At 34.3% G+C, this 16,267-nt stretch overlaps 1 protein-coding gene across 1 annotated transcript in view; it reads right to left on the bottom strand.

The window, feature by feature from the left end:
• LOC127188412 (uncharacterized) overlaps positions 1–16,267 on the bottom strand; it is a 123,696-nt gene that overhangs the window by 24,999 nt on the left and 82,430 nt on the right. The window contains 7 exon segments of the mRNA XM_051144878.1: positions 1,537–1,652; positions 5,378–5,600; positions 7,165–7,373; positions 8,293–8,410; positions 9,051–9,100; positions 12,719–12,899; positions 14,711–14,900. Coding sequence (XP_051000835.1) covers positions 1,537–1,652; positions 5,378–5,600; positions 7,165–7,373; positions 8,293–8,410; positions 9,051–9,100; positions 12,719–12,899; positions 14,711–14,900 — 1,087 coding nt within the window.

Below are 16,267 nucleotides of genomic sequence, written 5' to 3' on the forward strand. Positions count from 1 at the left end.
GTTTGTGAAAATACTGCACCCTTGCTTGAAATGAATTTAATCATTACCAAGTTATTTTGACAAGTTACTTTACCAAACAGTAACAATTTAATTATCAAACATATTTTAAATCATTTGTATATAGGGTAAGTATATTAGTTGACCTAGGAAGATGATCTTTGAAGAATCCTAATAATCAAGACATAAAAGTTATTCTCTTGGAGTAACTACAATTAAATAAAATGTATGAAATTCTCAAAGTATAAAACTGATTTAAATGTAAAAATTAGGATTGAGCAGTACAAACACAGGCACACACACACACACACACAAATAATTTAATAAAGTAGGTCATATTATACAAGAACAAAGCAGGAGAAATTGCCACATGAGAAACATTTGGGGAGAAGAAAAGGGAAGGGGAATTTATGTAAATATATTTCAATCTCAAAAATAATTTTGAACATGAAGAAAAAATAACAGTGAAGAGATTTACAAATATCATAATAGAACAAAGTAAAAGATAATTTACATGGTTACTAGAGAAAACATTTGCCTCAACCACATCAATGTGTGTTATGGACTTGCATAAATAACCCTAATAACCATGGACTTGGGGACGTTCAAGGGATCCTGGAACTAATTCTCATTGTAAAACAATGTAGGCATGTAGAGGCATCTCATTATTCCATACCTAACTAAAGTACTTGCTTTCTTCAAGATAACTAATAATTTTCTTAAAATATCCATATGCTGATATACCCAAATATTTAATAACATGTATTTTGTGCATATGGATGATGCCAACAGTAAGATTTTTATCTCCAACATATATGCTCCATCCCTTATAAAAGGAAATGTAGAAGAGAAATAAATTTAACCCAGATAATTATGACATTCTTAGAAGTGATAGGGTCTCTGTACAAAACCTTTTGAATCCTGAAGACAATTAAACACAAAAAGAATGAAAGTGAAAATGCACTTAGGAAATTGACATTCATGGCATATAATGTGGACTGCAGTTGATAGTATACACAAAAGGTGATGAAATAAATGCTGTCAAAATCCTTGAAGAATACATAGAATACTTACTGTTTTGGTATTCAAAAACATTTGGTTTTATTGTTGAAATATATATTATGCATTTATGTGTTATACAACACACACACACACACACACACACACACACACACACACACACATATATATATATATATATATATATATATATGCAATACTTTTGAGAGTGAGGCCAGGCACACACACACACACACACACACACACACACACACACACACACACACACACACACACACACACATATATATATATATATATATATATATATATATATATGCAATACTTTTGAGAGTGAGGCCAGGCTGGCCTAACATTCAAAACATTGCCTTAAATCTAAGAGTATTGTATGAGTTTATGAAATACATTTTAAAATACTGTTATGTAAATGTTAACAATTAATGTTAAATGGATTTCTATTTAGGCATTACTAATATTAGAGTTAAATCACTAAAATTATGTGAAATATTCACATCTTACCCAGCTAGTTCTTTTGTTACTTCACCATTTTGTTTCTTCTGAGTCTCCAAACTAAGTTGTGTGAATTGATTTAAGTCATTGAGTACTTTATGTAGCTCTCTCATATCATCTTCAGACTATTAAAAAAAACATAGACTATAGTTTTAAAATACTAGAGACACATTTATCTTTCCTGAAATATTTTTGCTCAAGAGTTTGTGAGGAATGTGATTATAAGGGCTTAATAAATGTTATACATGTTGAAAGCCTTCACTTACCAGGAAAGTGGGACGGAGTGGAGGACATCCTATTGGGACTCTAGGTGAGAGAAGCATGGAAGAATGGGGAAATAGAAGGACCCAGAGAGTCCTAGAAACCTACAAGAAGAACACTATGATGGGTGGATCTGGGCCCAGGGGTCCTGCCCAAACTATAGCACCAGCCAAGGACAACACATGCAGTAAACTTCGAATCCCTACTCAGATCTAGCCAATGGACAGGACATTCTCCGCATTTGAGGGGAGAGTGGGGACTGACTTTCACACAACTCTGGTGCCCCATATCTGACCACATCCCATGGATGGGGAGACCTGGTGGCACTCACAGGAAGGATAGCAGGCTACCAAGAAGAGACTTGATACCCTATGAGCATATACAGGGGGAGGAGGTCCCCATTAGTCACAGTCATAGGTGAGGGGAGTAAGGGGAAAATGGGAGGGAGGGAGGAATGGGAGGATACAAGGGATGGGATAACAATGGAGATGTATTTTTTTTTTTTTTAAATATTTTATTTATTTTATGTATATGAGTACCCTCTCTACACGTACACCTGAATGCCAGAAGAGGACATTAAATTGTATAGAAGGTTGTAAGCCACCATGTGGTAGCTGGGAATTGAACTCAGGACCTCTGGAAGAGAAGACAGTGCTCTTACCCTCTGAGCCATCACTCCAGCCCTTACAATGGAGATGTATTATGAATAAATTAATAAAATATATTTTAAAAGAAAATAAAGATACATATATAGATAAAGATAAATAAAAAATAAGTAAATAGACAAATAAGGATAAATAATTCAATTACTTTTCTTTAAATCTCTCAGAATTATATATATATATATATATGTATATATTATATATATATATATACATACGTGTGTGTATAGTTTATTTTGTTAAGTTGCTAGTATTTATTTGATCTATTTGATAAAATTGTAAGTTAATATTTGCAATGATGTTCATCATGATGGTGAACAAATATTTCACACAAAAATTACAGGTACTTATTAACCTCTTGATTTGCTATAAGAATAACTATTTCTTCAATTATCTGAGAATACTTAGCATTAAGCAGGTTTTTGTTCAACTTTCATAAATACTTTAGAATAACTTGTAATTTCCTCAAACCTTGATAAATAATATACCACTATGTATAAAAACAAGTTTTATGCTCATTAAAGGAATATATTCTTTGATTATTTGAGTTAAATTTAGGGAGATATTTTATACTTAATTTATGCACAACAATTTATAGAAGACTCGTGTCCACTGCCGTATTTGTATATGGTGGCCATACTACATGATTCTATATCATTTAGACTCAGATACTTTATTTTGTTTAGAAAAAACTGCAAAGAAATCACTAAGATTTTTCCCTTTAAGTTAACTGTAATGCTGCCTAAGAAACCTAGAGTTTGATCTTTGAACATGAGGAAATAAATAACATTCTATCATAATTTAAAGCAGGTCTTCATTATTTCTTGGCAATCAACGATAACAACACCATGAAAGCTATAATCCAACACACACAGACTGAAATAAGTATTTTAGTAATATAAGTGTGAGTATATGCTTATATTTCATTCAAATTAATACTTTGTTTATATAATTTCCCCAGGGTCAAAATATATTAACTTATAAATAAATAGTTCATTCTGTTAATAATCTTTAAACCTTAATTCTGTTCATAGTTCAAATGGTACAGAAAAAATTTCTTATTATAAATTCAGTCACACGATTAATGAGCATGTTGTTCTTATATGTCCTAGAGGTAGGAAAATGTGTGCCTTCTCACACGTCTGGAGATAGAGGTCCCCAAATGATATCTGTGGTAGGTGCTGTTTGGAGTTGTTTACATCACCGTTGCTACAGCCTTATCCATCTATCATTCAAGGAAGACATGCTGGGTAGGCATAAGTGGGCATAATTTTGAAAATTAAAACATATCACATACTATTTATAACTATTATAATTGTCATAATCACTGCAGTGATAAACAAGTTCAAAACTGATATAAGTTAAATGAGAAAAGTATATTCTTTTTAAAAAAATTTAATGTGTCTAAGGGAGAGGAATAAGGCAGAAGAGGGAGGGAAGGTGGGAACAGGGCAATAAGAATGAGAGGATCACAATTGGGATGTAAGGTGAATAAATTATAATAACATAAAAGAAATTCAAAATTGTTAATGGGATATTTTGAATGTGGACAGAAGTTACTAAACTGTTGTTTGTTTTACAGGTGTATTTAATACAAAGTAAGAGACGCTTTATGATGCCCTTACAACTTAGACATCCATAAGAGTTTAAGTGTTGATCACTCATTTATTAATCAGTGTAGCAAAGCTGAGAATCTGTTGAAACTCTAAAATTCCTGTCATGTACAGCAGAGACACAATGTCACAGAAGTCTTTCCTGCCCATATAGCTACATTCGCATCCTAATATATCATGTAAGAGACAAAATTTAAAATGTAACTGTTTTACTCATATTTATTCAATCAAGCTAAATTTGTGCCTGTTGAAAATAATAGTTTCAGGGACACCTTAAAAATGGAAAAATTTGAGAGTAGGCTCCTGTCTTTAAAAAATGTAACTGGGCTGGAGAGAGCTCGGTGGTTAAGAGCCCTTTGTGCTCTTGAAGAGGACCAGAGTTAGTTTGCAGCACCTACACAATGGTTCATAGCAATCTATAACCACAGTTCCAGGGCATCCGACACTTTTCTGGCTCCATGGACATAAGGAACACACATGTTGTACACACATGCAGGTAAAACGTACAAACATATAAAGTAAGAATAAACAAACTAAAAAAAAAAAAAAAAACACCGAAAAACTCAATAATCAAAACAACAAAAAGTGGAGGGGGAAAGCTTGGCATGGTGGCACAGGCCTCTAATACTAACACACAGAGGCAGAGTAGGTGGGTCTCTGGGAGTACAGGAGAGTCCGGACTACAGAGCGAGTGCAGGGCAGCCAAGGCTACACAGCGGAACCCTGCCTCTAAGAAACAACACTAAAAATCGCAATATTTCCCATCCAAATACACTTGGTTTTTTTTGTTTGTTTGTATTTTTTTTTTTTTTTTTGTCTTTCACTAGAAAGGATTGGACTTATAGGAGATAACAAAACATAATAAATGATATAAAATAAAGTAAAAAGAAATATATCAAACTTGAAGAAGACAAGCCAACAGAAAAATGAAAGAGCCTCGAGAAAAAAACAAGAATCATTAAACCACCCACTTACACACTCAGAAGTCCCATCAACTACTAAACTGGAAGTTGTCGTATAGATGCTGAAGACTTGTGTAGCCCCATGTAGGTCATTTCATGGGGGAGGAATTGGGAATAGGAGGGGGAGGAGAGATATATTAAGATTACATTGTATGAGAAAATAATCTGTGTTTAATAAAAGGGGAAAATAACTCCCCAAATTGTAAAATTTGTTATCTTTCATTAATTGCATATGTTTTTAGGACCTTAACTTTATTGGTCTAGGTTAAATAAATAACTTAATAGTATATAAAATTGAAAACAAGAATTATATCACAAATATGAACTGAAAAAAAAAACATAATAAACACACCGTCCACGGGCAGTGTGCCATACAGGCATCAGTAGGTCCTGTGTTTGAGGATGGCACCACCAAGTTTTCTCCTGGAAAGAAATCTTTGTTTTCCAATTTCTGAGCTTTTTCCACACAAGGACACTCATTAACAAGCCTTGTGTTCAGTGTGTTTGATACAGAAATGTTTTCCTCAAATTTCACGTGAAGTTCTGTATGGGACTCTTCTTGACTCTCATTTGTCCTGTCGAGAACAAACAGTCAACTTTAAGTAGTAATGATTTTCCCTGAAGAAAAAAAAACAAGTAAAAATTCTGCCACTATAAAGAATTTAGCATTGAAGAAAATCCTAACATTGGAAACTATGGAGATGGCTTCAAATGTGGCATTCAGCCACTGGGCAAAATGTCCTAATTTCTGCCACAGACAGAATTCTGCCTAAAAATGGGCAAGCTTGGATACAGTCAGGGTTGATGGCCAAATTCTGCCATCACAGGATAAGCAAGTCCTCAATAATTCTTGCCTCACAAATATGTATGTCAGATATATCGGGCCAGAATGCTGAAGATGATGCTCCGACCTTATAGAGTTGTGGGTGACTGCTCAGGGAGCAAACTGTCTCTGTAACCTTCTAATTTGGAAAGCTACTAACCTGAACTCCCAGTAAACTCAGGTTTTCAATTTTATTCCTTCTCAAATTGCTGATGGGGTTTAGGATGCGATAGTTTAGTCTTACAATTAACCTTGGTTGTTAGGGGTTAAGATGGTTTTATGATTTTCTTTCAGAATTTGATAATCAAGATAGGAAAGATGTTTTCTACAAAGTTGCCAAATACAATTAGCCAAAACATCATGAATGTAACATTCATATAATCCCTGACCATTTTGTGCTTCTTCTTACTGTATGTAATTTTTAAATTTATGTGTAATAATATAAACATATATGCCAAAATATAAAATCATTAGAAAAAAGAGAAAACTATGCCAAATTTTACCTATTGTATACAACCATATATTTAGAATTATTCTAAAGAAGGTATACTCTGTGGGCCTAGAAGAAGGCTCTTCAATTAAAGTGCTTGCAGCATTTGTCATGGCAGCATAGGCCAGATTTTATATCTTCAAACCCATGAAAGTACCAGGTAGATGTATGGCCTACTTCAAACCCCAGTACTCCAGAGGCAGATGTAGAACATTGCTAAAGCAAGCTGGCTAGCAGACCAGCCAAACAAGTGAGCTCTCAGTTCCAGCGAGAGACCATGTTAAATATGTAAGAATGAGAGAAACTAAAAAAGACAGTCAACATCAAAGTCACACCTCCACATGCAAGCACAGTCATCTGTACATGTCCATATGCGAGCTTTTCCATACACGTGTCTATATGTTGTTCTTTCCTTATTCCTTTACTGCCCTGGTCAGATTTCCAGAGCCAAGCCAAGCAGATCTCAGAACAACCTGCTGACTCTATTCTGTGTGTGTGTCTTATTTGTATATGTTGATTTTATACCTATATGACTGTAGCTAATTTATAATGTTTAGAAATACATGGCTGAAAACCTGCATCATCAGGTTAACTATATGAGAAAGTTAATGCAGAAAGCCAAATACAATGAAAAGAGGGATGTAATGAAATATGCCCGTTATAACATTTTATCAGTGTGTCCATCTTCCTAAATAACTTTCCAAAAATATATCAGCCAGGTCACTTTCACATCCTACAAATCTCAGGATTATATTTCTTTAAAATTCAGGATTAACAACAAATGAAGGAACGAATTGTACATTTTGTGACATTTCCTTTCACTCACCTGTTTAGTTCATGCAATAAGAAGTTTTTATTTCTTAGTTCTTCTAGATAGAATCGCTTGTATTTTTCCAGTTCTCTTCTGCTTAATGCTTTAGAAGTTTTAACACTGGAGACTTCAGACTGCAGACTTCTGATTGTGTTTTCCATCTCAGTTATTACTGTAGTGTGTTTCTTACACAAGTCCTGATTTTCTTGAGCCACTGTCTGTGTCTAGAGAAAATTGAAAATTATTTACAGAAAATGTAATTCAAATAATTTTAATATATTTGATAATTTTCTCTTTGACATTTGATTCAACTTTAAGAAAATGATTCTGACAGCAATTTTTAAATATGTGAAAAAGTCCCCGCTTAAAATATTTATCATCCATGTACGCAGTATAAAATCTGAATTATAAAAAATGATTACTCATTTATATAGTGCTGAACCCTTATCTTGACACCTTGCTAAGGAATACACTCCACACCCAAGCTACACTATTCATCATGATCTGTTCTTTTCATGGATTTAGTTAATTCAAAGAGACATGGGTAGCTGCTCAGAGACATTTACTTTTATCTTTGGAAATGAACCTGAGAGGCTAGCCATGCTCCTGCAGATGGTCTTATACTCGTGTGCACACTGGCAGCAGAGGTGTGATGGGGGCTATGCCCAGCCTCAGCTGTGTTTGCAGAAGGGGCCTCTGCACTAAGAGTACTTTTTGCTGCCTTACTGGCCCAGTACTGGCTGAGCCTCCAACAGTTGTGGCCTTGTGATGAATTTAATCCAAACTGTGGTTGTACTTTTTCCTTCTAGTCAAAATCAGTTATAAATTTCCAGGAAACTGGACAGTCTGCAATGGCAAAAGGGTCAGAGTCTGTATTTTAAGCTGCATAGAATAAAATGCTAATTAAAATGCAAAAGGAAAAAGATCCAAAATGGATGCATAGAGTTGGGAGAAATTAGTGTGCAAAGTAAAGTGGAAAGAATTTGAGGGTGGGAATGAGGAGGAGGCTTGATTAAGGTACATTTTATGCATACATAAAACTGCTAAACAGTAAAAAACATTTTAAATGAGACATTTCATACATTTACTAAAGTATCCCTATATTTATTGCCAGGAAAATGTATTAACAAGAAACTGAATTACAAAATTGGGCTTCTGTGCCAGGTCTTTGTGAGTGTCTTGCACACGTCTCTGCAACTGTTCCATTTCCTCCTTTTGTTTCTTTACCGTAGCTATTAATGAGGTATTTTCGCGTTCCAACCTAAAACACATATTTTAAAAACAATTTTGCTCACATGCCAACTTTAAATGCCACTTTATTGCTGTGTATTTAAATTTTAGTTATCCCGTGTTATATTTCACTGTGACATTTTCACAGAGGTTTATTATTATACTTTGATTTTGTTTGTGATTCAACAATCATTTGCTGCCTGTTTACCCTCTCTTGGATACCTCTTTCCCCTCCCAACTCTTGTTTTATTGTATCATCTGTGCCAGTTAATCTTTTCTTACTTTCCATTAGAATTGTTTATTCCCTTTCACAGTTCCCTCCCCCCCTCCTCTCTCTGTCACGCCCCAGCACAACACATTTTTGTATACACATATGAAAGTGACTGTATATATTAAATATGATAGTATACAAATTGTATTATTTTGAGGCTTTTTTTTAGAAAGAATGACCAAAATGTATATACATGAATAATTATGTGATTTTCTTTTTCTTTTTGTTATTATTTTTAGGAAATAATATCTTTTATTCATCCAAGATCATGATAGGCTTATAAATTACTTCCAAAATTCCATATTGTGCATTTCAATTTACAGTGTTTTCCTGCTAATCATAATTTGGATAATTATCATGTTACTTATTGGCTATATAAACAAGATGATTTAAAGTTTACATTTGTAGGTGATCTTCCATCTTCTGTGCATTTTCTTTTTCTTTTGGTAACTAAATGAAATATAAAATAACTTTAATACTTTGATACAAATTGATCCATCATCTATTTATGTGCTATAGGTTTGATAGAAACATGAGAAGATTCTTTTATATGCACATTTTGATTCTACCACTACAGGTTTAATTGTTGCAACAGGATTCTCACTGCCCACAAAGCAGATTGAAAAATTCCCCAGCCTTTCATAAAAAATAAACTAATACTGCTAAAGGATTGAAATGCATTACCTTTCCATTTCCATTTTGCTTTATTAAATATGGAGGCTGAAAAAATGAAAGGGAATGGCCCTTTGGTCCTTGTGATTTTGCTTTACAAAGGCCACAGGCTGGTTTTAATAAAAATTTTTTCCATATAGATATGACAAAAAGCTGTGTTAGAAACAGTAAACATTGAAATACCTGTGTATATGCTTGCTGGTGTGTGTGTGTGTGTGTGTGTGTGTGTGTGTGTGTGTGTGTGTGTGCACAGTTGTGCCTGAAGATAACCTGAAGACTTTTGGGGCAGCTGTTGGCTTGGTATATTTTGTTTTGTTTTGTTGTTTTTCTTTCTTGATATGAGACTTAAGACACAGAATAGGCTGGTATGCAGTGAGCCCTAAGGAGCCAGCCATCTCTGCCTCCCTGGATCTATGACCAGAAGCATACACAATCAGGACTATCTTTAGATAGGTCCAGGGGAATGAACACAGGTCTATCTGCTTGTCTTGCAAACACTTTTCACTACTACTGTGCTGTATTCCTAGCCACTGACTTGACAGTTTTAGTTATAATCAGACATTTTATTGAAGGCTGTCAGCTATAGGCTGAGGCAGTTTCAACATAGATACTTGAATGCCTTTATCCCAGCTCATTGCTACAAGATGTTCCTCCTGAAAGAAGTTAGCATCTCCATGTTTCAGGTTGTTTTTTAATTGGTAAAACCCAAATAAAAACAAAATGTACTGCTCTGCAACATTGGGAAGGTTAACTATGTAGTACACATATTTTTATTCTAATATGACAAAGTGATACGTATATTAGATGTAACATATATTTGATATAACCCTATTATTATCACATTTTATTTCACAATAAAATTAGGCCTTTTAAGAAGGCAGCACAACAGTTAAATAAGTCTTCTTATGTTTTTGGTTGTGAGCCTAGCCTTTAACGGCTGAGCCATCTCTCCAGCCCAATAAGTCTTCTAGGTAAGTAAAATGATTAATCCTTCATATCATTGGAATTGTGACTCTCCAATTCTTGTTGTAACTTAAGAGTAATTTCACTAGACAATGATAACTTTATAACCCTGTTTTATTGTACAATTTAGGGACCTAAGTGTTAGCTATCAAATATAATACATCCCTGAAAAAAAATCCATGCTTCAAGTGAGCCATGATCACATATGGTAACTGTAAGTGGTATCCTTCTACTATGTAAGTTATTAAATAATGTGTCGCTGATGTGATTCTCAAGTGTAGCTAAGGTCATGGATAGAAAATTATTGTACTTTACCTTACAAAACAAGATTCTCTAGATGCCTTACACAAGAAAAAATGCCTGGGCATGTGAACTGCTTGTTCTACCCAGTGACACGTCACTGGAGAACACTGATTTTCTCTTTTCCAGCAGGTATTAATTACAACTAGCTTTTTGGTTATTGTTTTGGTTATGGTACCTTGTGTGGTTATGGTACCTGTGTATACTCCCTTCTCAGTATTGCATTTCATCTCATTTGAACCTGTGTAGGTCTTGTGTGTGTTGTCACAGTCCCTGTGAGTTCATATGTGTCTGGAAAACACTGTTTGTAATTTGTCCACCACCTCTGGCTTTTGCAATCATTCTGCCTCCTTTTGTGTGTATGTCCTTCAGCCTTGAGGGAGGGGTTTGATGAAGACATCCTATTTATGGCTGAGTTATCTATAGTCTCACTCTTTGTTATAAGAAGCTTTTCTGAGCCTCTCTATCTTCTTAGGCTCTACACATCTTATGTATATAAACACAATACCTATTGTGTAAAACTGTGTTCTGCACATTAATTTCTGCATATGAGAAATATGTAGTATTTTCTTACGAAGATTGGCTTATTTCACTATACATGACGGTAACCTGCTGAATATATTTTTTTTCTGAACGTGGTAGATCTTCCTTCTTTACACCTGAATAAAATTACTATGAATATATATATGATGTTTTCTTTATTCATTCCTCTGTTGATGGACACATAGTCATTGTTCATATCATGGAAAGAGTAAATAGTACTGAACAATCTTGAGTCTGCATGTATTGCTGACGAATGCTAACCGAGAAGCCTTTAAGAGTAATGTCCAGCACTGGTTAGCTGAGTTATATTTCCCCTTATACTTTTATTTTTTGAACTGAACTGGATTCTTTTACTGGTTGGATACTCATTCATGCAAACTCCATTGGCAGTTATCGTTTTTTTGAGCTGTTGGAATCTTTTTCACAAAGATCTTTGATGGTGCTTCTGTAGCTCAGCTTCACATATGACATCATAGTCTACGTAACTGATTCAGTTACATGGAGAGATGAAAAGATACAATTTAATATCTCTATGTAGATATCCACTTTCCCAAAACATTTTATTTTAACATATATCTCTTCTCAAAAATATAAATTAGGATCTTTTGCATTGAGACATGCAATCAAACAAACACAATAACAACCACAGAGTGGCAGTTTGAGTAATCACGAGGCTCTGTGTATTTGAGTGTACATGCCTGCCTTGTCACAGGGTTATACTACCTTTGTTACTATGTTCTTTACTATGATTAAAAGCCAGGTATGGTTATTTTCCCAGCATTGCTATTTATGCTTAGAGAACGCTTGGGTCTTTTGTATTTCCATAAGAATTTTGTGGTAAACAAACAGGTAAATTGATAAAACTAGAAAACAATCACCCTGAGTGAAGCATCCCAAACCCATAAGGACAAATTTGATCAGTGCCTTGCTCAACCATCATAAAGGAAACATCCTTAGAATAGTTTTTTCTAATGAGAGATAAATGGGAGTGGATTTGTATGAGTGGAATAGTGGGGGAAAAGTGGGAGAAGTTTTACAAGACAGAATTTCTCTGTGTAGACTTGGCTGTCCTGGAGCTCACTATGTAAGCTAGGCTGGGCTCAAAAGCAGAGATCCACCTGCCTCTGCCTATCAAGTACATGGATTAAAGGAATATACCACTACTGCCTGGCTAAGAATCTATTTTAAATAAAAGTAAAAATAAGATAAAATGAAATTTTGTTACTGATAAACCTCAACTGAATTGTTGTTCCTTCAATCAGAAATCATACATTAAACATTTATTATATGACACACTTTTAAAAATTAATTACAGACTAAGTATCATAATTTATAATGAAATAACATTTTGGGTGAATCCTGAAGAATTGTATGTGAAATAACAATACTTAGGTCAAAAATAGACTGAACATCCAACGATCATATCATAAGATTACTTAGCATTCTAAAGTGGTGCATTTGCCAATGAAACTGACAGTGGAAACATTTCTCATATCATTACCTGTTATTAAATATATAATTAAATCTAAGGAATGTTTACATATTAGTGAGCTAAAGTCAAAATTCTAGTTTTATTAAAAAATGAATTACCTGCTTCAACTCCACATCTCTTGTTTTAAGACATATTTCCAGTTCTTGCATCTTTGTAACTTGTCTGTTTTTCTGCTCCTCTCTTCTTTCCACCATCTTTTTTTCTCTCAGTTTCTCCACAATCTCATTATTAGCACAAATTATATTTCTTTTCTTCTCCATTTGCGTTTTTAGAATAGACCTGTAATTAGAATTATTTTTCTCAGAAACAAAATCTTCGCTTTGTGCGCTGTCTCCTCATAAGTTGCTTATAAAACTTCCAGTTTTTATTTCTGATCTATGCTCCAAAACTTATAATTAAGATAAACAATCAAATATCTAAAAATATGTTTTTCATGCATCTATTTTATCACTATTTCTATTTATTTTGTTGTTTATTATATATCTTTTGAACAACTTAAGAATGCTACTTAAGGAATTAAAATAACAATAGTAACCATAATAATAATGATCAGTAAGCTTTTTTTCTTTAAAGAAAACAACCAAAATTAGTATTATTTATGTGTTCAACAAATGTTGAGCAAACTCCTTGCCAGCCAATACATTTTTCTCCTTAATTGTTATAATTTAATGTTTAAACTTGCCAGCAGATTTTAATAACCACTTGTGATGGTTTGAATAAGAGTGGTCCACACAGGCTCATTAGGCAACAGGAAATGGAACTGTTTGAGGATTAGGAGGCTTAGAAGGTGTGGCTTTACATAAATTAATATGCAATATATAAAATAAGACATTTTATATATAATATGTATAAGAATACACAGTATGTTGGCATATATTTATATAAATTAATTTAATGTGTGTTTATAGAATACATGATATTGTATGTTATTTATATAATATATAATATAAAATATATTTATATAATTTGTGTGTGAGTAAGGTTCCACTCAGCACAAAGAATGGGATTGTGATATGCACAAGAAAATAGAAGAACGGATATAAATGAAACATATATTATATATGCACACATATAATTTGTGCACACATATATAAAATACATAATATATTATATATATATATATATATATATATATATATATATATATATATATATATATATATATATCACTTTCTTTGGCTGTGCTGAGTTATTCCTTAAGAAATCTGTCTTTAAAGAATAAGCAGGCTACCAAGATGAGACTTGATAGCCTACGACCATATAGTGGGGTAGGAGGTCCCACTTGATCATAGACCTAGGGGAGAGGAATAAGGTGAAAGCGGGAGGGAGGGAGGAACGGGAGGATACAAGTGATGGGATAACAATTGAGTTGTAATCTGAATAAATCAGTAAAATTAAAATTAAAAAACAACAACAAAAAAGAAGGTGTGGCTTTGTTAGAAGTGTGTCACAGGCTGTAGGAGATTCCAGAAACCCACCCCAGTCTCAGTGTCTCTCCTCCCTGCAGATCAAGATGCACAAAGCTCAAATACTGCTCTGGCATCTGTCTGTGTGCTGTCATGTTCCCTGCCTCCATGTTCCAAGCCATGGTGATGATAGACTAAGCCTCCTAAAGTGTAAATAATCACCCAGTTAAGTGCTTCCTTTTTGGAGGCTTGTCTCTGTCATGGTGACTCTTTTCATCAATACATTGAATATGGAAAACATATTTATTATAGACAATTATAAATAGAGAAATTATTCATCTAATGGTGTTCATTACAATTTTTTTTTAATTCATGACAAAAATGCTCCAAAGAGTTCTACTTGTGAAAAACAGATATTGCAGTGTGGTAGGCTTCCATATATTCAGTGTATTGATATTGTAAAGGGCATATACGTTCTATTCTCTGTGTATTTAGATGGATGGATTAAAAGTATTAATGGCTTTATAATGGTTTAAGTACTTCTGACAATTTCTTGTTCCTCTCAAACAATGGCGTTGCCTCCCTTACAAAGTGTCAGAAGGAAACTAAGAAAGCACCAAAACCCCTTTCCAATCTCCAGCACAAACATAGTAGGAGTTTCTACACAGCACTAAAGCATAATACCTCAGAGTACAGATTCTTTTATTCTTTCTTGCAAGGTTTTTCTCTAACTGTGAATTCTCTTCTTTGATTTCAGATAGTTCATTTTCCAACTTAGTTTTTTCTGTGAGTGTTTGAGTATTGATTTCTTTAAGCTCTGCTAATTCTTTATGTGCATCAAAGGCAGGTGTGCCTTCTGCGGGGCTAACAGTGTCTATGTCATGGAGAGAACACAGAGATAAAATACGTAAGCACATTATATAGTGTGATAGGATGCTTATCCTATGTAAGTTCTGAAACAAACAAACAAAAAAAAGACAGACTAGTTCTCGATATTATTCAGCTTTAAGTCTAATGGGTAACAGGCATGCCCATTATGATTCTGTTAACTATTGGAATACAGCAGAGTTTTCTTATCAACTAACAGAATTAATTTCTGCCATGCACTGGAAGCGTTCCCAGAGAAAAACAATAGCTGGACAGGGAAACAAAAATAAACAGGCGGTACCAAATAAAAAGTAAGAAGAATCCATGCCACTCGGTTTCCGTCTACAGGAGAGAGACAGGGGGCATTCAAGGTCAAGAGACAAGGAGAATTAAATGAGGACAAGCAGAGATGGTTCTTCCTGTCTGCAATATCAGCACATAGACTGATAAGGCAGGAGCATCGTGAGTTCAGAGTCACCTGGAGCTACATGGCAAGTGCCTGCAACAAACCAGAGAACCTCTGGCTTTGTGATTGAAGTCATTGTCAGGATACTTTCCCTATAGTCCTGGGTACCACACCAAACACAGTCTCCTGGATTCCAGCTTTGGCATCCTCAAAGATTTAGCACAGTAATGACCAGAATGAGGCCAGCATATCATTACTACAATCAGCTGTGCACTCTGAGGAATCAACCATGTTGTGCAAGAAATTTACCTGCAAACCCCAGGGAAATCTATGGTCACCCAAATTAAAAAGGAATTGCATTAAGTCTCACTGTAGTAAGGTGGGTGAGACTTTATGAGTGGAGCTTTTGACATAACTAGGAGATATAATGAGCAGCAATGGCCCCCCTCTGATCTTTGGCTCTTAAACCATTTCTGACCTCTTTTCCTCTGTGTTCCCTGCAACTTAGATGTGAGAATTGTTCTATAAATGTGTTCTTTAGGACTTGAATCTGAAAATGTACATTTAGATTGGTTGAGGTTTTCTGTAATGGTCTCTGTGAAAAACAAAGTTTTTTGTTTATTTTATTTTCTTTTTCTTTTATCTTTTTGAGAGATGGAGACTATGGTTGTGACTATAAGGGCAAATACTCAGTACTTAGGGAATATGGTGCTTTAGGAAAGTGGGTGTGGTTGAGTACATCTTCTGTGGGAAGTGTGAACCACACTTCCGTCTCTTGGCCGTTGGTTTTTAATAAAGCACTACACTGTAAAAAAAAAAAAAAACTTTTGCAAGAAATGTGTATATTTACTATGTGGGTGTGTAGATTAAATGTGCAAGGCAGTATTTAACTCTTGTAAAATTGTACACTTTGAAGTATATTAATAACAGTTCGCTATCTATGAAAACTGAATGGCCTATCATAAGAA

Source organism: Acomys russatus, chromosome 4, assembly GCF_903995435.1.
Source record: "Acomys russatus chromosome 4, mAcoRus1.1, whole genome shotgun sequence".
In the NCBI taxonomy this organism is placed as follows: Eukaryota; Metazoa; Chordata; class Mammalia; order Rodentia; family Muridae; genus Acomys; species Acomys russatus.